The sequence below is a fragment of the Anomaloglossus baeobatrachus genome, chromosome 1 (genome assembly GCF_048569485.1).
Source record: "Anomaloglossus baeobatrachus isolate aAnoBae1 chromosome 1, aAnoBae1.hap1, whole genome shotgun sequence".
NCBI lineage: Eukaryota > Metazoa > Chordata > Amphibia > Anura > Aromobatidae > Anomaloglossus > Anomaloglossus baeobatrachus.
In genome coordinates this window covers 391,283,999-391,310,867 of record NC_134353.1, presented here as the reverse complement: position 1 = coordinate 391,310,867, position 26,869 = coordinate 391,283,999, and the positions used below count along the sequence as shown (strand labels likewise).

At 44.9% G+C, this 26,869-nt stretch overlaps 1 protein-coding gene across 2 annotated transcripts in view; it reads left to right on the top strand.

Annotated features, from left to right (window-relative positions):
• The window catches only part of REXO1 (RNA exonuclease 1 homolog), a 203,595-nt gene extending 176,977 nt beyond the window's left edge, over nt 1-26,618 (top strand). For both annotated transcript variants that reach the window (XM_075352558.1, XM_075352557.1), the window contains exons 13-16: nt 11,657-11,772; nt 15,782-15,920; nt 22,718-22,838; nt 25,798-26,618. In XM_075352558.1, the coding sequence (XP_075208673.1) occupies nt 11,657-11,772; nt 15,782-15,920; nt 22,718-22,838; nt 25,798-25,886 (465 nt within the window). In that variant the 3' untranslated portion in view covers nt 25,887-26,618. The remainder of the gene's footprint in view (nt 1-11,656; nt 11,773-15,781; nt 15,921-22,717; nt 22,839-25,797) is intronic.
• Nucleotides 26,619-26,869: the final 251 nt, after the last annotated feature.

Sequence of the window (26,869 nt, the reverse complement as noted above, 5' to 3'; positions counted from 1 at the left end):
TTTTATTTCCCTTGCCTCTTATACTCTAGTATTTAACTGATTACTTTGTCCTGAGGAACCAGGGCAATTCTTTTTGGTTTTCATTTTATATCTTGACAGGGACGTTGTTTAGTGGAGCCTTTTTTGTAGGTTTATATATATATATATATACTTACGTTTGACGTGTTTAGGGATTTACTCTCAAGCCATAAGTGGTGATAGCTTCCTTAGCTTGCCATATCTTTAAAACATTTTTTTAACTCTCTGCCAAAATTCTCTAGTAATCATTCCTATGTGGATCAAATTACAAGGGCATGATGCCTACTACAGTATATCACAAAATTGAGTACACCCTCACATTTTTATAAATATTTAATTATATATTTTAATGGTACACCACTGAAGCTCTGACACTTTCATACAATGTAAAGTAGTCAGTGTACAGCTTGTAGAACAGTGTAAGTTTGGTGTACCCGCTAAATAACTCAACACACCGTCTTTAAAAGAGTTGTCCACTACTAGGACAAGCCTTTCTCATTCTACATGTTGCCCCCAGGTAAAATAAAAAAGCCTATACTCCCCTCCCATATCTGCGCTGTTCGAACGGTGCCATGGCTCACCGTTCGGGGACTCACGTGATTTTGTGATGTCACCTGAGCCCCACGTCTAATCAGGGCCGGCTTCTGTTTCCCCAACTACGGGACAAATGAGTTAGCAGGAAGTGAGTGCTGCAGCTGCGCTCAAGGCTAGGAGACAGAAGCCAGCTCAGATTGGATGCGTGGTTTGTTTGACGTCACAACATCACATGAGCTCTGTCACCACGAGTTGCAGCACGGCTGAATTTGCACTGGTACGGGAGGATAGTCTAGGCTTTTTTTTTTTTACCTGGGAGAAACGTGTGGAATGAGAAGGGGTTGTCCAAGTAATGGAAAAACCCTTTAATAGCTAAACCGTTTGCCAAAACAGTAAGTACACCCCTACATGAAAATGGCCACATTGTGCCCAATTTTTCCTCCCTTGTGTCATGTGACTCATTTGAGGTTTCAAGGTCTCAGGTGTGAATGTGGAGCAACAATGTTAAATTTGGAGTTATCGCACACACACTCTTACTGGTCACTAGAAGTTCAACATGACACCTCATGGCAAAGAATTCTGAGGGCCTGACCAAAGAAGTTGAGCACACGTGTTAGCGTCCTATCCATAGGTTGTCTTTCCAAATAGACGTAAGAGTTCTGCCAATATTGCTGCAGAGGTTAATAGGGTGGAGGGTCAGCCTGTCAGTGCTCAGACCATTCACCGCATACTGCAATTGTTCTGCGTGGCTTTCATTCAAGAAGGAAGCCTCTTCAAAATTTGATGCACAAGATAGTCTGCTTGTCTTCAGCAATCTGTATGCAGGCTAAGGACAAGGCATTATTGGTCTGATGAGACCAATATAAACATATTTGGTTCAGATGGTGTCAAGCGTATGTCATGGTAACCAGGTGAAGAGTACAAAGAGAAGTGTGTCTTGCCTACGGTCAAGCATGGTGGTAGGACTGTCATGGTTTGGGGCTGCATGAGTGCTGCCAGCTGTGGGGAGCTACAGTTCATTGAGGTAACCATGAATGCCAACATGTGCTGTGACATACTGAAGCAGAGCACGATCCCCACCCATCGGAAACTGGGCAGTATTCAAATATGATAATGACTCCAAACACACCTCTAAGACGACCACTGCCTTGATAAAGAAACCGGGGAGTCGGAGTTTGTGTCCATATTGTTGGAGTCGGTATAAAATGGACCGACTCATGAAATATATAATAAATTTGGTACAGCGGTTCAATGCAGTATGTGATAAATATTTTTTCATAAGAATTTTGGAAAATTATGAAATGTCCTATAAAAATGTGTTCTATTCCTGATCAAAGAATCTAGGCTTTTAGTTGATATGAATCTGTACTGCACATCAGCTACATGATATAAGTAGTGAGGCTACATGGTGGCTCAGTGGTTAGCACTGCAGCCTTGCAGCACTGGGGTCCTGGGTTCAAAATCCCACCAAGGACAACATCTGCAAGGAGTTTGTATGTTCTCCCCTTGTTTGCGTGGGTTTCCTCCGGGTACTCTGGCTTCTTCCCACACACCAAAGACATACAGATAGGGAATTTAGATTGTGAGCCCCAATGAGGACAGAGTTACCAATGTATGTAAAGCGCTGTGGAATCAATATAAATGAATAAATATTATATTATTATTATTATATTAAGCTCCTCTATAGATAAGGGTAAAAACAAACAATGCCTCCAATCACCTCAGAACTGCTAGAGACTCTAGAGTGAACAGGAAAGTAGGGTTAATGTAAGTTCTTCTTAAAGCAAGTCTAAACTTTCAATAAACCGCAAAATGATTCTTTAAATTAGATGATCTTGTAGAAGCTGCTTCACATCTCTCTCCTATTTATCATATGCGCTGTGTTATGCACACACTGCAGCTGGCAATAAGAGAGCGTCTGCAAGAGGAACATGTTCTGCAAGAGGGGCATGCTGGAACTCTTGATTGGTAAACTGAGGAAATTGGTTATTGCTGCCAGAACCCGTAATTTATTCCATCTTAAAGGGACGTGCTGGAAAAGGGGAAATTGTTGATCAAGCCACTCGGCAGGGCAGCACCTCTTTAATAATTGAGCAACTGTTTGAGCTGTAACCCTTTCCAGTTAGGATGAGTGGGCTACAGGACTGCCAAGAGCAAGAGGAATTTGATTTTGCTAGTGCTGCTGCCTTATCTTTAGCCTAATCAGATGAGTTAAATTTTGAAAAGTATTTGGAAGACCTGGAGCAAGCAAAGCGTTGCCGCAGGGAATAATATTCCCTTCCCATAGCAAACAGAATGACCATATTTCAGCAAAACTTTTCACTTGCTCCCCAAGAAGTAGAAGAGATCAAACGTTCATCAAAACTGACTGTGCATGAGGCAATTCCTTTATACCCTGAAATTGATAGGTAACATCTCTGTCATTACCACTTTGCCACCAACCCAAGTTGAGGAGAGAGGTTGTTGTCTAGCCTTAAAATAATTCGGTCAGATTTGAGGTAATCTATGAAGGAGGATTTGGCAACAAAACAGTGTCATTCATGCATGTGGTAAAATTAGAATTGTTCATGAGTTTACAAATATGACCACCATCAAAGATTCCGGTTTTTAGTTTTTCCATGCTCAGTCCAAGCAATTATCTACAAATGTACTTAAAGCAATTTTCGGATTTTGTCCAGCACAATAACAAATTGCTTCATCAATCTTAGGTTAATATGAAGCGGTGGGAGAATGATTGATTGTTTTTGTCCACCAGTGGCTTATTTGCAGCACCCACAATCATTTCTTCCCTTGTAGGCCAGGATACTTTTGTCCAATGATCTTGCTTTGCCCTGCTATCCTAGTGACACATGAAGCATGGGTATTTTATGTCTACAGATTGCTGTCCAAGCAACAAGTTCACCATCTTCAGGTCAACACAAATCGATCACTGATGTTCATGAGAACGGATTTTCTCTAACACAATTTTTACATTTTCATATTTTTCTTTAAGTTTTGTTGAGTGAGCAATGGTAAGAGACATAACGGTTACCATTGTGTAAGAGAAGACCTTTTAAGGTTCTAATGGAGCTGTTTATAAAAAGCTGCCGATCTTCTGGTCGATATTCTGTTAGTCTCATTTGAAGTACCATTCCAGGGATGATATTGCAGTATACAAGTTCTTCCTTTTTGTTTGACATATGGGAGAAGCCTCCCTTCTCTTGTTCGATAGGCTGTAATTTTAACTTCTTCCTTTATAAGATTTTATTTGTGTGGACTTAAAACATTTAAATGCTTGCTTGGACAGATATGTTTCAAATCAGGTCATTGTGCTCTTTTTGGCTTAAGGCCACGTCTCGCTAAGCAACATTGCTAGCAACATCGCTGCTGAGGCACGACTTGCTAGTGATGTCGCTGTGTGTGACATCCAGCAACAACCTGGCCCCTGCTGTGAGGTCGCTGGTTGTTGCTGAATGTCCTGGACCATTTTTTAGTTGTTGCTCTCCCGCTGTGAAGCACACATTGCTGTGTGTGACAGCGACAGAGCAACAACTAAATGTGCAGGGAGCCGGCTTCTGCGGACGCTGTAACCAATGTAAATATCGGGTAACCCAGGAGCCCTTTCCTTGGTTACCCGATATTTACCTTCGTTACCAGCGTCCGCCGCTCTCACGCTGTCAGTCCCTGCTCCCTACACACATAGCCAGACTACATATCGGGTAATTAACCCGATGTGTACTCTGGCTAGGAGTGCAGGGAGCCAGCGCTAAGCGGTGTGCGCTGGTAACCAAGGTAAATATCGGGTTGGTTAACTGATATTTACCTTAATTACCAAGCGCAGCATCACTTCCACGCGTCGCTGCTGGCTGGGGGCTGGTCACTGGTTGCTGGTGAGATCTGCCTGTTTGACAGCTCACCAGCAACCCGTGTAGCGATGCTCCAGTGATCCCTGCCAGGTCAGGTTGCTGGTGGGATCGCTGGAGCGTCGCTTAGTGTGACGGTACCATTAATGTTGAGGCCTGGAAGACCTTCCCGCAAATTCACTTCACTGTTACAACCTGCCATGCACTCCAATCTCTCTTCAGAGTCTGACAGTGGATGGTCTAGTCAACACTGAAATGGGAATGTCATTGACATAATTACCTTGTGGAATGGGTCGTCTTGCTGATTACAAATCTGGATAATACCACCAAGCTTTCTTCTAACTATTAAAGCCTTTAATCTTTACAACACAAAAGTAACAATCATCATGGTGGTTTTTCAGTTCTCTTCATACCATTGGCACACCAAAGTTTCCACACTTACTTTCACCAATTGTCCACTGTCGTAGGAGCTCCACACATTTTGTAAACTGCATATGGAGCCCAAGCCTTATCCAGGTCTCCAAACTGTACTTCAAACTAAGCCAGATTTACTCAATGCACAAAGTGTGTGATATTTCTTTTTCACCCATGTATTCTCCACAGATATAGCAGAATACAGGATTGTTGATGCAGGCTCCTCTTGATGAAGTGATAATTTTTACCTGTATTTATATACTTAAGACAGAACTTTTGGGGTGTAAACCAAGACTGGGCTGTCAAACATTTACAGTAGCTGACTTCTTATCTCAGCATTTTAACAGTAGAATTCTGGCTTTAAGAAGTCTCTTCTATAGCATTGTAGGTCTAGAAATTGAAATACAAAATAATTATATGGGATATTTCATTACCAAAGACACATACCAAAAGTGATTGCATTTGTTATCACACACAAGTCGCATTGTGGGAATGCATTATTTCTTTGTCGCTCCTAATTGGGAGACCCAGACAATTGGGTGTATAGCTACTGCCTCCGGAGGCCACACAAAGTATTACACTAAAAAGTGTAAGGCCCCTCCCCTTCTGGCTATACACCCCCCGTGGGATCACGGGCTCCTCAGTTTTATGCTTTGTGCGAAGGAGGTCAGACATCCACGCATAGCTCCACTGTTTAGTCAGCAGCAGCTGCTGACTATGTCGGATGGAAGAAAAGAGGGCCCATACTAGGGCCCCCAGCATGCTCCCTTCTCACCCCACTTTCTGTCGGCGGTGTTTGTTAAGGTTGAGGTACCCATTGCGGGTACGGAGGCTGGAGCCCACATGCTGATTCCTTCCCCATCCCCATTAGGGCTCTGGGTGAAGTGGGACTTTACCGGTCTCCAGGCACTGAGACCGTGCTCCTTCCACAGCCCCCGGAGAATCGGCTGGATATGGAGCTGAGTATCGTCAGGGACAGGGCCCTGCTTCGTTAAGGTACTCTGTGTCCCCGGGCATACCGCGCGCACACCGCAGCATGCTGGGCGTGTTAGTGCGCCGGGGACATCAGCGCTGCTGCGCTTGTGCCATTCCTCACTACAGCGCTGCTGAGTGAGTAGACTTAGTACGAACGGCCGCGCCGGCCGCTGGGGTCAGTTTTCACTGCGACGCGGCTGGGACTTGTGGTGCGCCGGGGACTTCCGCGCTAGCCGTGCATGTATGACGGCCGCGCTTATTACTACAGTCCCCGGCTTTTGCGGCCTAGTTCGTTTCGTTCCCGCCCCCAGACCTGCCAGTCAGGGGGAGGGCGGGACGCTGTACAGACCATCAGCGCTGAGGGCTGGAGTCTGCTTTACATACTCCAGCCCTCACACTGGGCACAGTGGGACGCCAGTTTCCCGCACTTTGTTTGTGGCACGCCCACGGTCCGCCCCTCCTCACAGGACGCCGGCAGCCATTCCTGTCTGCACGCTGAGCTGGAGAGGGGAGACTGGGGAGACCCAGACACTGGATTCTGCGACCTCACACCCGCTTTTCAGCGGGCGGTAAGCAGCCCTCAAGGGCTCACCCCCACTTGTGCCGAAGTGTACTTTGTATTTTTGTGCTTGCATGCTATACATTACACTGTACGGTCGCTGGTGACTCTCTGCTATATACCCTCCTAGGTTACTAAGGCAGACAACAGCATGTCGTCCGCAAAAAGCAAACGTGCCAAGGCACAGACTTTATATGCGGCTTGTACCGCATGTGGGGCTGCTCTACCGGCAGGTTCCACTGACCCCCATTGTGTGCAGTGCTCGGCCCCTGTGGCACTTGCTCAGCCGGGGCCGCTGCTAGAGGTGACCCAGGGAGAACCACCTGTGAATGCTGTCCAGGTGACAGGGACGGAGTTTGCAGTTTTTGCTGACAGATTGTCTATGACTATGTCTAAAATTCTTGAAACATTGCAGTCTAGACCAGTAACTCAGACCATGGGCACTGTTGAATCATTGCTCCCTGGTCCCCCTCAGCTGGAACACTCCCGAGCTCAGGAGGGTCGCATGCACCCCAGGGTGACGACTCTGACTCGGACGACAGTCCCAGACGGCCTAAGCGGGCTCGCTATGAGCGGCCCTCAACTTCATCACACTGGTCAGGGTCCCAGCTGGACGACTCTGTGTGATGAGGCGGATGTGGCGGATCAGGATTCTGATCCTGGGACCGTTCTCAATCTGGATACACCTGATGGTGACGCCATAGTGAATGATCTTATAGCGTCCATCAATAGAATGTTAGATATTTCTCCACCAGCTCCTCCTGCGGAGGAGTCAGCCTCACAGCAGGAGAAATTCCATTTCAGGTATCCCAAGCGTAAATTGAGCACTTTTCTGGACCACTCTGACTTTAGAGACGCTATCCAGAAACACCACGCTTATCCAGATAAGCGTTTCTCCAAACGGCTTAAAGATACACGATATCCTTTTCCCCCTGACGTGGTCAAGGGCTGGACCCAGTGTCCCAAGGTGGACCCTCCAATCTCCAGGCTTGCAGCTAGATCCTTAGTTGCAGTGGAAGATGGGGCGGCACTTAAGGATGCCACTGACAGACAGATGGAGCTCTGGTTGAAATCCATCTATGAAGCTATTGGAGCGTCGTTGGCGCCAGCATTCGCAGCCGTATGGGCACTCCAAGCTATTTCAGCTGGGCTTACACAGGTCGACACGGTCACACGTACATCTGCTCCACAGGTGGCGCCCTTGACCTCTCAAATGTCTGCATTCGCGTCTTACGCGATTAATGCTGTCCTAGACTCTACGAGCCGTACGGCAGTGGCGTCTGCCAACTCCGTGGTTTTACGTAGAGCCTTGTGGTTGAGAGAATGGAAGGCAGATTCTGCTTCCAAGAAGTGCTTAACCAGTTTGCCTTTTTCTCGTGACCGACTGTTTGGTGAGCGTTTGGATGAAATCATTAAACACTCCAAGGGTAAGGATTCATCCTTACCTCAACCCAGACAAAACAAACCCCAACAGAGGAGGGGACAGTCTGGTTTTCGGTCCTTTCGAGGCTCAGGCAGGTCCCAATTCTCCTCGTCCAAAAGGACTCAAAAGGATCAGAGGGGCTCAGATTCTTGGCGGACTCAATCACGACCAAAAAAGACAGCCGGAAGAACCGTTACCAAGACGGCTTCCTCATGACTTTCAGCCTCCTCTCTCCGCATCCTCGGTCGGTGGCAGGCTCTCCCGCTTTGGCGACATTTGGCTGTCACAGGTCAAAGACCGTTGGGTGAGAGACATTCTGTCTCACGGGTACAGGATAGAGTTCAGTTCTCGTCCTCCAACTCGCTTCTTCAGAACTTCTCCACCTCCCGACCGAGCAGATGCTCTTCTGCAAGCGGTGTCCGCCCTAAAGGCGGAAGGAGTGGTGACTCCCGTTCCTCTTCAGGAACGAGGTCGCGGTTTTTACTCCAATTTGTTTGTGGTGCCAAAGAAGGACGGGTCATTCCGTCCCGTCCTGGATCTAAAGCTGCTCAACAAACACGTGAAAACCAGGCGGTTCCGGATGGAATCCCTCCGCTCCGTCATCGCCTCAATGTCTCAAGGAGATTTCCTAGCATCAATAGACATCAAGGATGCTTATCTCCACGTGCCGATTGCGCCAGAGCATCAGCGTTTTCTACGCTTCGTTGTAGGAAGCGAACACCTGCAGTTCGTAGCTCTACCTTTCGGGCTGGCGACAGCCCCTCGGGTCTTTACCAAGGTTATGGCAGCAGTAGTGGCACTCCTGCACTCGCAAGGTCACTCTGTGATTTCGTATTTGGACGATCTACTTATCAAGGCACCCTCTCAAGAGGCATGCCAGCACAGCCTGAATGTGGCACTGAAGACTCTCCAGGGTTTCGGGTGGATTATCAACTTTTCAAAGTCAAATCTAACCCCGACCCAATCACTAACATATCTTGGCATGGAGTTTCATACTCTCTCAGCGATAGTGAAACTTCCACTGGACAAACAGTGTTCACTACAGACAGGGGTGCAATCTCTCCTTCAGGGCCAGTCGCACCCCTTGAGGCGCCTCATGCACTTCCTAGGGAAGATGGTAGCAGCAATGGAAGCAGTTCCTTTCGCGCAGTTTCATCTGCGTCCACTTCAATGGGACATTCTCCGCCAATGGGACGGGAAGTCGACATCCCTCGACAGGGATGTCTCCCTCTCTCAGACAGCCAAGGACTCTCTCCGGTGGTGGCTTCTTCCCACCTCATTGTCGAAAGGGAAGTCGTTCCTACCCCCATCCTGGGCAGTGGTCACGACAGACGCGAGCCTGTCAGGGTGGGGAGCAGTGTTTCTCCACCACAGGGCTCACGGTACGTGGACTCGGAAAGAGTCCACCCTTCAAATCAATGTTCTGGAAATCAGAGCAGTCTATCTTGCCCTACAAGCCTTCCAGCAGTGGCTAGCAGGCAAGCAGATCCGAATTCAGTCGGACAACTCCACAGCGGTGGCATACATCAACCACCAAGGGGGAACACGCAGTCGGCAGGCCTTCCAGGAAGTCCGGCGGATTCTGACGTGGGTGGAAGACACGGCATCCACCATATCCGCAGTTCACATACCAGGCGTGGAAAACTGGGAAGCAGACTTTCTCAGTCGCCAGGGCATGGACGCAGGGGAATGGTCCCTTCACCCGGACGGGTTTCAGGAGATCTGTCGCCGCTGGGGGATGCCGGACGTCGACCTGATGGCGTCACGGCACAACAACAAGGTCCCGGTTTTCATGGCGCGATCCCACGATTACCGAGCTCTGGCGGCAGACGCCCTAGTTCAGGATTGGTCGCAGTTCAGGCTACCTTATGTGTTCCCACCTCTGGCGTTGTTGCCCAGGGTGCTGCGCAAGATCAGGGCCGACTGCCGCCGCGCCATCCTTGTCGCTCCAGACTGGCCAAGGAGGTCGTGGTACCCGGATCTGTGGCACCTCACGGTAGGCCAACCGTGGGCTCTGCCAGACCGTCCAGACTTGCTGTCTCAAGGGCCGTTTTTCCATCTGAATTCTGCGGCCCTGAACCTGACTGTGTGGCCATTGAGTCCTGGATCCTAGCGGCCTCAGGTTTATCTCATGAAGTGGTTGCCACCATGAGACAGGCTAGGAAACCATCCTCCGCCAAGATCTACCACAGGACGTGGAAGATATTCTTATCTTGGTGCTCTGCTCAGGGAGTTTCTCCCTGGCCATTTGCATTGCCTATTTTTCTTTCCTTCCTGCAGTCTGGGTTGGAAAAAGGTTTGTCGCTCGGCTCCCTTAAAGGTCAAGTCTCCGCGCTATCCGTATTTTTTCAGAAGCGCCTAGCGCGACTTCCTCAGGTACGCACGTTCCTGCAAGGGGTTTGTCATATCGTCCCCCCTTACAAGCGGCCGTTGGAGCCCTGGGATCTGAACAAGGTCCTAATTGCTCTCCAGAAGCCGCCTTTCGAGCCTTTGAAGGATGTTTCCCTTTCTCGTCTTTCACAGAAAGTGGCCTTTCTAGTGGCGGTCACGTCTCTTCGGAGAGTGTCCGAGCTGGCGGCGTTATCATGCAGATCTCCCTTCCTAGTATTTCACCAGGACAAGGTAGTTCTGCGTCCAATTCCAGAATTTCTTCCTAAGGTGGTATCCTCCTTTCATCTCAACCAGGATATCACTTTACCGTCTTTGTGTCCGCATCCAGTTCACCAATTTGAAAAAGGTTTGCATTTATTGGATCTGGTGAGAGCACTCAGGATCTACATTTCACGCACGGCGCCCCTGAGCCGCTCGGATGCACTCTTTATCCTTGTCGCTGGTCAGCGTAAGGGGTCGCAAGCTTCCAAATCCACCCTGGCGCGGTGGATCAAGGAACCAATTCTTCACACCTACCGTTCTGCTGGGCTTCCGATTCCATCAGGACTGAAGGCCCATTCTACCAGAGCCGTGGGTGCGTCCGGGGCATTACGGCACCAGGCTACGGCTCAGCAGGTGTGCCAGGCGGCTACCTGGTCGAGTCTGCACACTTTTACCAAGCATTATCAGGTGCATACCTACGCTTCGGCGGATGCCAGCCTAGGTAGACAAGTCCTTCAGGCGGCGGTGGCCCACCTGTAGGAAAGGGCTGTTTGACGGCCCTATCACGAGGTATTCTTTTACCCACCCAGGGACTGCTTTTGGACGTCCCAATTGTCTGGGTCTCCCAATTAGGAGCGACAAAGAAGAAGGGAATTTTGTTTACTTACCGTAAATTCCTTTTCTTCTAGCTCCAATTGGGAGACCCAGCACCCGCCCTGTTTTCTTAGGGATTTTGTTTTTTCGGGTGCACATGTTGTTCATGTTGAAGAGTTCAGTTCTCCGATGTTGTTCCTCGGATTGAATTTGTCTTTAAAACAGTTATTGGCTTTCCTCCTTCTTGCTTTTGCACTAAAACTGAGGAGCCCGTGATCCCACGGGGGGGTGTATAGCCAGAAGGGGAGGGGCCTTACACTTTTTAGTGTAATACTTTGTGTGGCCTCCGGAGGCAGTAGCTATACACCCAATTGTCTGGGTCTCCCAATTGGAGCTAGAAGAAAAGGAATTTACGGTAAGTAAACAAAATTCCCTTCTTTCATGGATGTCCATTATCTTAAAAAAAAAAAAATATATATAACCAGTTAAGCAAAAGTAATGGGATTTTTTTACTTCAGCAGCCTCAAAATGCCCTAAATACATTAAAAAAAAATCTTGGCACCTGAAAGAAAAAAAATGTTTGGTAGACCTGTGTTATTATTAGCTCAACAGTTAATTGGTGCTTGCTATGAATTCTAGAAGGTAATTTTTCTATATGTGCGTAATATTTCAGTATTAATATTTGTTATAACTTTTCGTTTACAGTGTTACACTACAAAAGGACTGGAGTTGACGCGTGTTACGGTTATAAACTATCAGCTCAAGGTGGTTTATGACACTTACGTACTACCAGACAACAAGATTGTGGACTACAATACCAGGTAATTGTGACATGGCTAACTTCTACAAATGTATCGATTTTATTTTTTTCACATGCATGCCTTGTAAGTTGACAATTGTTTGCTGGTCATTCCGGAAATGTTTGGTGAGCTGTACCACCATCGAATAGAATTCGGTAAAGACACTTCTTTTACCCTCTTTGTAGCTTTGGAAACCTGAAGCGATTAAGAGGAGTTGGAAAGGCAGAACATATGCACAGCAAGTTGTATTTATATTGCCATCCATATATTAATTCTTGCACTTTTTTTAGGTGGGTTACGTAGCAATACCCACCTGAAAAAGATGCGTGCACATACCGTGAAGTTTCATTCACATGTTATTTCTCATTCGTGTGAAATGCATTTTTATAGTTGACAGCACAGAGACACGCTAAAATCAATGGATCCTTTTACATGTCCATTTTTTTATTTCATCCTGCGAGTTCATGAGGCACACATAATATACAATGGGTTAGCAAAATAATGACAGCACATACAGCTGGGGAAATAAGTATTGAACATGTCATCAATTTTCTAAGTAAATATATTTTTAAAGGTCCTACTGTCATGAATTTCTCATCAGATGTCAGTAACAACCCATCGGCTCCACACAGGCAAAGGAATCAAACCATAGATGTCCATAAATTTAGTGATGTGTAATAATGAGAAATTACACAGGGGGGGGGGAGGAGTATTGAACACACTTATTGAAAATTATTTAATACTTTGTACAAAAAACCTTTGTTGGTGATGACCACTTCAAGATTATTCCTGCATGGATGAACTAGTCACATGCATTGCTCAGGTGAGTTTTTAGCCCATTTTTTCCACACAACCATTCTTTAAATCATGAAGGTTCTGTGGGCTACTTTTGTGAACTCTGAGTTTAGTTTCTTCCATACATTTTCTATAGGATTCAGGTCAGGTGATTGGCTTTGCCATTCTAGCAGATTTTATTTTCTTTGTCTGAAACCAATAGAGCGTTTATTAGCGATGTGTTTGTGTTCATTGTATTGCTGAAATGTCCACCCTTGTTTCAGCTTCATCCTCCTGGTAGACGGCAGCAGATTTTTATCAAAAATGTCTGTCTATTTAAACTTTATTTTAAGGATATGAAGTCTTCCATTGCTTATGCTGGAAAAACAGCCGTACAGCATGATGTTTCCACCTACAAAGTTCACAGTTGGTATGGTGTTAAAGGCCTCCAAACATAGTGTGAATTATTGTATCCAAATACTTCATTGTTGGTCTCTTCTGACCAGACTATATTATCCCAGTATTTCACAAGCTTGTCTAAATGTTGTTGAGCAAAATTTACATGTTCTTGAACATGCTTTTTGTCCAGCTATGGAGTTTTGCATGCTGAGCGTGCATACAAGCCATAGAGGTTGAATGCATTACCTATTGTTTTCATTGAAACAATTGTACCTGCTGATTCCAGGTTTTCTGTAGCTGTTCACTGGTGGTCCTTTGCTCCTGGACAAATCTTCAATTTTCACTCCTCTGAAATCTTGCAGGGAGCATCTGGTCGTGGCCAATTAATGGTGAAATAATGTTCTTTTCATTTCTAGATTATGGCCCCAACAATGCTCACTGGAACCTTCAGTAGCTTAGAAATTCTCTACCCAATGCCATCAGTCTGTTTTACAACAATAAAGTTGTGACGGTCTTGAGACAGGTCATAGGTTTTACCCATCATGAGATGTTTCTTGTGTGGCACCATGGTAATGAGATACGTTTTATAGGTCATCAGTTGAACTAGTTGATATTATTTGTCAATAAGTGGCAGGATTGCCTTCTAATTACTGATAGATTTCAGCTATTGTCATGACTTTCCATGGATTTTTGCATCTTTCTGTGTGCATGTTTAATACTTTTTCCCTGTAATTTTTCATTATTACACGTAATTTGTGGACATATATGGTTTGATTTCACCTGTGTGGATCAGTTGGGTTGTTACCAACATCTGGTGAGAAATTCATGTCAATAGCACCTTTAGAAATGTATTTACCATATTATTCGGATTATAAAATGCACTTTTTCCTCCAAAAATGGGGGGGGGGCGAATATGGGGGTGCATCTTATAATCCAGACATAGCTCATCATGGGGCGTGGCGATGGAGCTGGGTCACAGGAGGCAGGATCACAGCTGAAGGATGGTGGTGGCACGTGTGGGGCATTGCTGCGGGCCCTGAGCTGGGAGGAGGGGGTCTCGCCGCGATGCGGGCGCCAATGATCGGGCAGTGGATGCAATGGACGACATTGGGTAACAAACTTTGGGGTCCAATTTTTGGGGTGTCTCTTGAAAAAGTAAGAAAATTGTTGCTAAAGCAACATGTTTGTAAAAAAAAAAAAAATTAAAAAAAAAAATGAAAATTTTCAATATGACTACCTAATGTTATCAAATCTGTGAAGTACCTATGGGTTTAAAAAGCTCACTATACCCCAACATTAAATCCTTGATGGGTCTAGTTTCCAAAATGGGGTCACGTGTGGGGAGTTTCTGCTGTTTAGGTACCTAAGGGGCTCTGCAAATGCCACATGGTGCCCACAGTCTATTTCAGTGAAATTTATGATCCAAAATTCAAACAGCACTCTTTCCTTTCCAAGCTCCTCTGTTAAAACAGAAGTTTCTGACCACATGTGGTATCGGTGCACTCAGAAGAAGCTGGATAACACATTTTGGGGTCCATTTTGTTTTGTTATTTTTTCTAAAAGTGAATAAATTGGGGCTAAAGCAACATTTTAAGTAAAATGTTAATATTTGTTTTTTTTTTCATTACACATCACTTTAGTTCCTGTGAAGCACCTGAAGGGTTAATAAACTTCTTGAATGTGGTTTTGAGCACTTTTAGGAGTGTAGTTTTTAGAATTGTGACTTTTGGGTATTTTTTGTCACCTAGGCCTTCTCAAAGTCACTTCTAATGTGATGTGGTATCTAAAAAAAAATTAAAAATTGAGAAATTGCTGATTTCAACCCTTCTAAGGCTATGTGTGCACTGAGCATTTTTCACGGCGTTTTTGCGCGTTTTTAGAGTACGGTTTTGGGCTCAAAACTGCATGATTTTATTTTTGCTATCTGCACACATTTTATTTTTAGCTGCATTTTTGAGCTAAAAAAAAAAATGAACATGTCAATTCTTTTCTGCGTTTTACTGCGTTTTTCACCCATGCAATGCATTGGAAAATCGCAGCAAAACACAGTGATCAAAAACGCAGCAACATGCAGCCAAAAACGCACCGAAACACGGTAAAAACACATGCGTTTTTTACCGTGCGTTTTTGCTGGGGTGCGTTTTTTGCGGCCAAAAACTCAGCGTCAAAAAAATGCTGTGCGCGCACATAGCCTAACGCCCCAAAAATTTGTTTAAAAAATTTCGCTGATGTAAAGTAGACATGTGGCAAATGTTATTTACTATTTAATGTGACATCTCTGGTTTAAGGGCATACAAATTAAAATTAGCTACATTTTCGGAAGAAAGTTCAGATTTTTTATTTTTCACAAATAAAAGCCGACATTAACTTTACCACTATCATGAAGTACAATATGTGATGAAAAAACTTTCTCAGAATTACTGGGATATGTTGAAGCGTTCCAGAGTTATTAACTCAAAGATACACTGGCCAAATTTCTAAAATTTGGCCTGCTCATTAAGGTGAAATTTGGATCCTTCATTAATCCACCTCCTGGATTTCCCTCAGTCTCCACGATCTTCTCTTCTGATTGACCGCTCCGGCTTATAAACAGAGAAGGGCGGAGAGACATGGAAAACAAGTAGGTGGGAAGGTGGATTTCAATGGTTGACCCCGTCAGGATGCACCGAGCGCCTGTACTTTGCTTGAACAGTTTTTATGCTGACTCAACAGCAGATGCCAGTGCTGGACCAATGCTGACTTTTCTTTCGGGAGCTTGGCTGGTCTGTGCAGCTTAGCTGCAGTGTTCAAACAAACTGTTCAAGATTTACCAGTAGTGGTTCAATATGGAAGTATAACTGTTTTCTTTTCTCATAAGGTTTTCTGGTATTACAGCAGAGGATCTACAGAACACGACCATTACTCTGAGAGATGTTCAGGCTGTGTTACTAAGCATGTTCAGCTGTGACTCAGTATTAATTGGCCATAGTTTGGAAAGTGACCTTTATGCACTAAAGGTAAGTCCATGTCACTTTAGAAAGTAATTAAAAAATGCAATAAATAGAAGATAGAGTAAACTAATTTTTTAATCCGATATAGTAGATAAACTCAGTCACTGACTTTATTCAAGGCAAATAGATCAGTGTGTAGCTGGACAAGGCTTATAGAGCAGTGACCAGAAGCACCTATAGTTGTGTAAAATAGCATTGTTTCAAACACATGAGTTAATCCCAAAATCTTTATAATAGTTTTTATTTCCATGCATTGAGAACATTACACACTGTTTTCTAAATCAAGACATGTAGAGAAATATGTATACCGTATTTTTCGCTTTATAAGAAACACCCCCAAATCTGGTGAAGGAATAGAGATTTTTTTAATAAATGGGGTCCGTCTTATAATGCCAGTGTCCGTCTAACAAATCATATATGGTATATGTTCCTTATAGCCCCCCCCATCCTAAAATTAGCCCCCTCAATCTGGATATGGACACCTTATATTGAATATAGCCCCCTTGTGCTGGCACACGTCCCCTATGGCTGGCACACATCCTCTATGGCTGGCACACATCCTCTATGGCTGGCACACATCCTCTATGGCTGGCACACGGCCCCTGTGGCTGGCACACGGCCCCTGTGGCTGGCCCACGGGCCATTGTGGCTGGCCCACTGTGGCTGGCCCACGGCCCCCCTGTGGCTGGCCCACGACCCCCCTGTGGCTGGCCCACGGCCCCCCTGTGGCTGGCCCACGGCCCCCCTGTGGCTGGCACACTGCCCCCTGTGTTAGATATCGCTCCCATGCTGCTATTTTTAGTAAAATAAACTCTTTCCTTACCTTCTCCAGCACTGTCCTGTCTCGTGCCTCCCTCCTTGGGGTTGAGCTCCGACTTCCTGCATTTCCTGGTTCTCGGCCGGTCATGTGATCGGCACGGCAGAGTGATATCATCTCTGCGCGCATGATCACAGCGGCAGGGCGGAGACACGCTAGAGGGGGTAAGTAAAGAGTGTTTTATTTTACTATGGGCAGCAGTATGTGGGCCATAGCTAACACAGGGGGGCCTGTGCGATCAAAGGGAGCACAGGCAGATATATGCGCCGCTCCCCCAGCCCATCGCCGCGGTGCGGTTTCTGCACCATGGTGATGGACAGCGGCTGTGCATATTATATGAGCGGGAGCAGGAGATCAAACGCTGCCGCCCGCAGCTATGACCAGCCCCCAGCAGAGCTCCAGAGCTGCCCCCACCATATATACATACAGTAGTATCCAGGGAACCTGCCAGCCGGGGCTCCTAGATATAGACGCCAGCTCAGTCTCGCATCCTCTCCATGGGGTCACCTCTTACCCCGGGAAGCCCGCCCACTAAACACCGCCAGTCCCTGCATCCACAGGGAAGAAGCAGCTACACTTCTGCAACTAAGTCATTCACGCAACATGCCACCTCAGCAACGTTTCACGCTGATCAGATGAGGATTCGCATTTACTGGCATCCGCACTTATTGTCATCATTTACACCAAGTAAGTTGTCCCCATTCATTTAAATATAAAATTGCGTTAACCCTTATCACACCACTTTGTGAGCGCTGTAGTCTTTTGAAACTTAATTTCCCTTTTATCCACTCACACGCGGAGTGCATACACTATTAGCAGCTCCTAAGTTGGTTAGAGCCCACACATATAGTACGGCTCCAAACACTGTCAGACCATGGTATGCAGGAAATAAGCTCGGCACCATAGTAAGTGAAACGTGCCCATATCATGATGCTTACACCACCATGTTTTATGGTCTTCAGAGTGTACAGTGGCTTGAATTCAGAGTTTGTGGATTTTCTGACAAACTGTCTGCGGTCCTTGCACTCAAAAAGAACAATTGTATCCGCTTCACTAAATGTTTTTTGGGGCTTTTTTTAACCACTTCACCCCAGGGCGATTTTCTGTTTTTAATTTTCCTCCCCTTATTCCAAGAGCTAAAACGTTTTTGGGTTTTTTTATTGCCTTTTTTTTTTTTCCATCAATCTTGCCATAAGAAAGCTTGTATTTTGCGGGACAACTTGTACTTTTGAATGAAGCCATTAGTTTTACCATATAGTGTACTGGAAAACGGGGAAAAAAATTGCAATTGCACGGTTGTTTAGGAGGTCTTTTATTGACCACATTCACTAAAACTGACATGTTAGTATGATGCCTCAGGTCGGTACGAGTTTGTAGATACTAAACATATATGCTTTTACTTTTTATCTAAGTGGTGAAAAAAAATTCAGAATTTTGTCCAAAAAAGATTAGCAATGTTGTCGCCATTTTCCGAGACCTGTAGCGTTCTTATTTTTCGAGATCTCTGGCTCAGTGACTGCTTATTTTTGCATCTTGAGCTGCCGTTTTTAGTTATACCATTTTTGTGTAGAAGCGCTTTTTTAATCACCTGTTATTGCATTTAAAAAAATGTTTGTGACCAAAAAAAATGCAATTTGGACGTTTGGAATTTTTTCTCGCCATGCCATGTACTGATCAGATTAATTGATTTTATCTTTTGACATATTGGGCATTTCTGAACTCTGCGATACCAAATATGTGTATCCAAATTAGCAGTTGCACACAAGTAAATGGAAAGAGAGAAAAACAGAATGTAGATGGTGAACATTGGAATATTGAATATGCATTACTGCCAAGAAAACATGAAAGCATTTTTTTTTTTTAAAAAATATGAGTTACTTAGCAAATAAGTGGCCAAATTTATTTGTGCCTAGATACCACGTCAAGGTGTAACTCTCAGCTGGGTCCTACTCCAATTTCTATGCTTCTCTTGTCCAAACTGACCTTTTATATGGGCTAGAATAGAACCTGCAAAAGAAAAATTAAAACACCTGAAATAACTGGGAGGAGTGCTCAGACAAAGGACACGACTCCATAATACAAGCTAGAAAAATTGCCGACACTTCCTAATCTCATACTCTGAACTGGTGCATACTGAACATGACATGCAATATCCAAAATAGCAGGTACTTGAGTGTAACTGCTATTACTTTTCCTTTACTTGAGTGCAACTGCTATTTTGGATTTTGTATGTCATGTTCAGTATGCACCAGTTCAGAGTATGAGATTAGGAAGTGTCGGCAATTTTTCTACCAAATATGTGTGTTTTGTTTGTTATTAACTGTTTTATTTTCAATGGGGCGAAAGGGGGTGATTTTAACTTTTTAGGGTTTTTTTTATTCTTACATATTTTTGAAAACTTTTTTACATTTTTTTTTTTTTACTTATTTATTTTACTAGTTTCCGTAGAGGACTAGATCACTGTACAGTCCGATCACGTGTGCATTTCTTGTGATCAGAGCAACATCACTCTGATCAGCAGAAATGCTCCTCTCTTGTGCGTGCCCTCGCTCTGTCGGCTCTCACAGAAAGTGAATCATGGCAGTGTCAGGGGTCATCAGCTGACCCCGCGCTACCATAAGAACACCAAGGCGCCCCGTGATCATGGGGAATGGCGCAATCCCCGCAACAGCCCTTTGAATCGCACTGTTAGGGGTACTTTGCACACTACGACATCGCAAGCCGATGCTGCGATGCCGAGCGCGATAGTCCCCGCCCCCGTCGCAGTAGCGATATCTTGTGATTGCGGCCCTAATGAACATTATCGTTACGGCAGCTTCACATGCATTTACCTGCCCTGCGACGTCGCTCTGGCCGGCGAACCGCCTCCTTCCTAAGGGGGCGGGTCGTGCGGCGTCACAGCGACGTCACACGGCAGGTGGCCAATAGGAGCGGAGGGACGGAGATGATCGGGGCGTTAACATCCCGCCCACCTCCTTCATTCCGCATTGCAGCCGGGATGCAGGTAAGGTGATGCTCCTCGCTCCGACGGCTTCACACACAGCGAAGTGTGCTGCCTGCTGGAATGAGGAACAACATCGTACCGTCGCTGCTGCGAAATTATGGAAATGTCGGACCCTACACCGATTATATGATAACGACGCTTTTGCGCTTGTTAATCGTATGTAAAAGGATTCACATACTGCGATGTCGACAGCGACGCCGGATGTGCGTCACTTTCGATTTGACCCCACCGACATCGCTCCTGCGATGTCGTAGTGTGCAAAGTACCCCTTAGTGTTTGACAGTACAATCTAAGAGGCTAACAAGTGCACGTGGATCTCTGATCCACCTGTGTTTGTTAGCCACACATGTCTGCTGACCAGATCAGCAGATATGTGTGGGGAATATCACTGGCTCGCCACCGAAGGTCCCGGTAACCGGAGGGAAAGCGACCAAGGACCTACCAGTACGTCGTAAAGGGGTTAACAGAAGGACTTTGTGGGGACTTCTTGCGAATAGAATAGCTTCACATAGGTGTTGTCTGTCATAGTGCTCAGGTAACTTGACTGTCTTTGATCATCCTGGAGCTGATCATTGGCTGGGCCTTTGCCATTCTGGTTATTTTTTAATCCATTCGCATCATCGTCTTCCATTTTCTTCGACGTCTCTCTGTTTTTGCTTTCCATTTTAAAGCATTGAAGATCATTTTACCTATCATTGTCTGCACTTCTTTATAAGTTTTATCCTCTCCAATCACCTTTGTAATCATAGTACGCTGTTCTTCTGAACATTATCTCGAACGACCCATATATGTCAGGCTTTCAAGGAGAAATGTATCTACAACATGTGCTGGCTTCACCTTTAATTATGGGCCAACTGATTCACTAATTTAACTCCACACTGCTATTATTTGAACCCCACCCCCCCTTCAATTAATTATTCAAATACACAGCCTCAAAAACCTGCAGATCATGAATGCAGAGTAAGGCCCTGTGCACTTACCGGATTTTGTCGCGGATTTTGCCGCGGATTTGCTGCATGTTTCGCTGCATGTTTCGCTGCAGAAAATGTTCATAACATCTCTGCAGTGAATCACCAGCAAAACCTATGGGAAAAAAAAATCCTGTGCGCACTCGGCGGAATTTGACAGCTGCATGTTTTGCTGCGGGATTGCATGTCAATTCTTTTCCGCACGTCGCTGTGGGATTTCACTCCATTGACTGCCATGTAATCGTGAAGTCCCGCAGGGAATAACGCAGACAGCAAATTCTGTGCGGTTCACTGCGTTTTCCTGCGTTATTCCCTGCGGTATTTCGCGGTTTACCTGCGGTAATGTACATCGCTTGCCTGCGGTTTTGCAGGGAAGTGATGTCATTATGACAGGAAGAGGAAGCTGAGCAGAGAGTAAACACACACACACACACACACACACACACACATCACAGACACACATCACAGACACACATCACAGACACACATCACAGACACACATCACAGACACACATCACAGACACACATCACAGACACACATCACAGACATATAGAACACACATAGAAATCAAACGGAAATATAGAAAACAAAATACGTGGGCTCCAGTGTATATTTACCGTCCAGCCGAGGTAAGCACACAGCGGCGGCCTGGTATTCTCAGGCTGGGGAGGGAGAGGGGCAGGGTTAATGTCCCCCGCCTTCCTCCCACCTCCCGCAGCCAAGAATATCAGCCGCCGCTGCCCTGAGACTGTCGCATGCATTATGCGGCAGTACCTAAGTGTCCCCAGCTCTTCCTGCTGCCGTGATGCAGTGGCAGTCAGGGTAATACAAGGAGATAATGGCGGATCACCGCCATTAACTCCAGGCTTGATCATGGCAGCGTCTATGTGACAGCTGACATGATCAACCCGTAAATAAAGTGAAAAAACACAGACACCGAAAAAATCCTTTATTTTAAATAAAACACAAATAAGCCTCGTTCACCATTTTATTAACCCCTCCCGAAACAAATCTCTGACGTAATCCACAGCTCCGGCGTAATCCACAGGTCCTGCGCTGCTTGCATCCAGCCGCGACTGACACACAGCGCTGAATGAATGCAGCCTCGCAGTGAGACAGCAGAGGTAACCACAGGGCATTTCCCACGGCCGGTAATGTGAACTCGCTGCCGACCGTGAGAAATGCAGCGATCTGTCCTCTATCTATCTATCCCTCTATCTATTTATCTATCCCTCTATCTATTCTTCTATCTGTCTCTTTATCTATCTATCTACTATCTATCTCAGAAGGAAATGATTTATTTTTTTTTTATGTGCTTTATTGCATTGAATGCAATAACGCACATGTACCAACCCACACGCGGCAATACCGCGAACAATACTGTGGTAAAACCGCAGCAAACCGCATGCGGTTTGCCGCGTTTTTTTACCGTGGGTGTGGTAATCTTTCAGTGCCTGTGAAATTTTCTTGAGAAAATTCCATTTTACAGTGCGCACATAGCCTTAGGGGGTTTTCTGAGAATCTACTGCACCAACTGGTAAATACTTTATACCAAAAACAGTGACTAATCTGGTTAGTCATATTGGACTGCTGTTATTTTGAACACTTCTGTACATATATAAGATGCACCTTAATGCGGTCTAACCTGCCTCCTGCTTGTAAGAACTGACAGGTAGACAATTCTCGTAAGAAGCTAGACTGAAGCTGCAACCAGAGTACAGAAGATTCTAGAATGTGTCAGAGTACATGTAGGTTGCATTTAGGAAAATGTAATCCGATGGCAGAAAACTCTGAACATAAACTAGAACACATATAAATGAGGGGTACATATGAGCCTCTACATTATTCTCTATTAATTACCATTGCTGTACTGTATAGCCCACAAAAGCTGAAGTGCTGCTTCAACTAATTCAAGGAATTTTCATTGATGATGATCATCATGCCTTTATGACAAATCTTACTGTGAAGAGTTGTGTGTATGATAATTGCTTGTGATTTTTTTTTATTTTTTAGCTAATTCACCCGACTGTAGTGGATACAGCAATTGTTTTCCCTCATCGTCTTGGACTGCCTTACAAGCGTGCCCTTCGTTCATTAATGGCCGACTATCTTCAGCGTATTATCCAAGACAATGGTGAGCCTACATAGCAATAATCTTAAAGAGAAAACCGCTTAATAAAATTAAATATCTGCACTGTTTTTCTCCCAGTAAATATTCAGAATTTACAAGAAAAGTATTTGTTACATTGAACTCTTGCTATTCCTGTTGACATTTTTATTGTTATCTTGCAGAAGCCATACATTTTTTATTATGTGATCAACATGTATTTTATGAGGGCTTTTTTTTTTTTATTTTGTTAAAGTGAACCCGTCAGCAGGGTTTCCCCAAACTATTTATATGCACATGTAGCACTTTCAATGACAATTCACGCAATACCTTTAAATGGCCAGTCCATTCCTCCATAACTGAGAAATACGTGATTTGAATTGAAATGTAAATGGCTATGGTAGCTCTGAAGCCTCTGTCACTCCAGCTATGTCAGCAGCTATGATGTGTGATCTAGGGTAGAGGAGCCATCAGTTAAGCTTCAGATCTGCCTGGAAGCTGAAAGAAGTGACTTTGCTGGCTGTTAACTACCTGGGTGCCGAAGACTCCCCACCCATGGCAAACAGGCTGCCAGTCAAGCAGGAGAAGGCAGCACTGGGCAGGGAATAGAGCTGGCGTGACACAGACTTATATCCATTTGCATGTCAATTCCTACCTAAATTTCTCAGTAACAGAGGAGCAAACTCTCCATGTAAAGGTTTTGCTGTAGTTTTTATTTTTATCCAGGCGGCCGAAGCTGAACAGTAACACAGACTTCCCTGAGACGTCAGTGTTGGGGGTCCATGAACGGACACTAGGTTTTCGTTATGGACACCAAACTTTACAGTTAGGATTCACCCATCACTAGTCGTGTTGCCTTATGGTGAAAAAGAAATATCCTTGAAATGGGCGTTTCAGCAAAACAACGACCCCAAACACACCAGCAAACGGGCAGCATCCTTGTTCCAGGGCAACATGATTGATGTTAAGTGGCCAACCCAATACCCAGACCTCAATCCAATTGAGAATTTGTGGAGTGTCATCTAAAATGCTGATTTTGATACAAGGCCTAAAAATGCAAACGATCTGTGGAATGAAGTCTAGTCAGCTTGGGTTGGAATATCTGTTCGCAGGTATCAGATGTTAGTTGACTCCATGTCACACAGATGTACAGCAGTTATCAGAAATAAAGGTTATACAACTTAAGCAGCCTGTAAACAAATTTCAGTTTATACTGTAAATATTCGTGTATAAATGAAAGTCACTACTATTTTTTTTCTTTTCAATCTAAAAATTGATATTTTGTTTGTGTTTATTTGGAATTGAATGTGCAGTGTTTTTGTGTATATGGAAATTAATGCTATTATCAGAATTGAACGTTTTGACAGTTGTTTTAAACACACTGCTATTAGTTTGTACATAACATAGGTGTGATTTTACATATGTAAATATTTTAGGAATATCAGTCTAAAGGGGGCTTTACACACAACTACATCGCTAACGAGATGTCGTTGGGGTCACTGAATTTGTGACGCACATCCGGCCTTGTTAGCGATGTCGTTGCGTGTGACACTTACGAACAATAGCTAACAATCACAAATACTCACCCAATCGTTGACACATCGTTCAAATCCCAAATATCGTTGATGGTGCTGGACGCAGGTTGTTGGTCGTTCCTGAGGCAGCACACATCGCTATGTGTGACACCCCAGGAACGACGATCAACACCGTACCTGCGTCCTCTGGCAACGAGGTGGGCGTGACTTTCATGCGCCTGCTCACCGCCCCTCCACTCCAATTGGATGCCTGCCATGTGACGTCGCTATGACGCCGCACGAACCGCCCCCTTAGAAAAGAAGCTGTTCGCCGGCCACAGCGACATCGCTAGGAAGGTAAGTCCGTGTGATGGGGCCTAGCAATATTGTGCGCCACGGGCAGCGATTTGCCAGTGACGCACAATCGACGGGGGCGGGTGCGATCGGCAGCGACATCGCTAGCGATGTCACTGCGTGTAAAGTGGCCTTAAGGTTGGTCATGCATATTAGATGGCTGTTGGCCACACGATGCTTCGGCCAGTCGTTGAGGTGACAGCCATCTCAGCCGACTCTCCCATACAGAAGCACTCACTCAGCCAAGCCCACCTGTTTTGACTGAGCATTTTGGAGTTTGGGTCAGGAAACCTGTGACTGGTCCATACTCTGATGCAATGTGGGAATGCAGCCCAAATTAGTGTGTCTAAATGACCGAATGATTTAATCTAACAGAAATCTGTTTTATCTGCCAGAAAACTGATCAGATGTGTGTAAAAATTTAAGAAACAAAATGATCGTAGCATGTGAACAAGACCACTTCATAATAAGGAACAAAGGTTTAAAGGCAATCTGTCAGTAGAATCAACCCTCCTAAGCCACTCATAAGAGCATGTAGGTCATAGGAAGCTGAATTAAGATGATACCTTGATATCTGCGATCTGATGTCTTATTCCAGAGAAAGCCATGATTTCTAAATATAGAAATGAACTGATAAGAACTATGGGACGGTCATGGATCTCCCTGAGAATCTGCCCCCAGAGCTTATTTTAGGTTATATTACCAGTGTGAGACATGTAATGACTTACTGTCCACACTCGGGATCTTACATGACTGACACTGCTAACACCCGCTTTCATTTAAAAGAATTTCTGGATGTAGATTCTCAGGGAGATCTGTGCCCTGTCCATAGACCTTAACTTCTAATTTACATGTAAGAAAACAATAAATATACAGGGATATACAGAGCTCAAAATTCCGAAAACTGCTTGATCTGCAGCAGATAAAACAATGATTTTATATGGTAAGTCTACCATTATATGATTATCCCACACATCCACTTGCTAACACGGTTGAAAGATATTTTCTATTGCAAAATATTTAGTCAAAATTGTTAAGATTGTGTCTTTCCCCAGAAATTTTTTTTAATGACTTTCCTTTTCTTTTTTTTTTTTCTTTTTTTTTCTTCTTCTTCAAAGTGGATGGACATGATTCTTCTGAAGATGCCTGCTCTTGTATGGAGTTAATGATCTGGCGTCTAAAGGAGGATGCTAAAGTAAAACGATGATTCCCTTCACCTTGTAGTGAATTTAGCCATAAAAGTGAAACTGTAGTTGGAAAATCCCACAGTAACATTTTCTTTTTTTTTTATGAGCACACTGGGAAAGTTTGGGCTTTACCCATTTATGTCCAGAAGTATACATTATGCAAAACAAAAGTTTGTAATATACTTATCTGGCCAGTTATTCAACATTCCTGTTGGTCCACTCCCCCCCCCGATAGTGATTATGATGTCCATGTCTAAGCATCCAATAACCACAGCCACCAAGGGATGTAATGCCACATCACAATAAGGTGCTGGTCATCTGAAATTGCCATCTGATTTTACAAGTTCTACTAGAAATTAGCCGTACTGGACAGGCGTTGTGTAAAGTACAAACGTCATTATTTCTGTTTTTCTCGGTGACAGTACAGGGACACCCCTGTTTTAAGTGGTTCTCTGGTTTTAAAGGGAACCTGTCATGTGCAATATGCACTCAGAACCACGAGCAGTTCTGGGTATATATTTCTAACCCCTGCCTAAGGCTAGTTTCACACATCCGGCTTTTTGCCGGTTTGCAGGATTCGGTGCACCCCAGTAAAGTATGATACAGTACAGTGGCAGCGCCGCAACTTCCGGGTTACATGCTCCGGTCACATGACAGCATGTGACCGGCACTTATCGCGCTGCCATTGTACTGTATACACTTTACTGGCGTGCGCTGCATCCGCCAAACCAGCGAAAAGCCGGATGTGTGAAACCGGGCCTGTATCTAGTAGCATAGATAAAGGGATCTTTAGGAAAAGTATTTCTAAAGATCTTTTATGAGATGCTAATGAGCGAGGGCACTTGTCGCAAGGGCGTTAGTTCCTGGGCTCATTCTGCCCGCTTCGTGCTAACATGCTAGTCAATGCAGCATCACCAGTGGTGATGAGAATATCTATGTCCACTGATCCGAAGTCCTGCCACTTCTGGTCATGCGCACCAGCCAACTCTGAAGCCGGGATGTG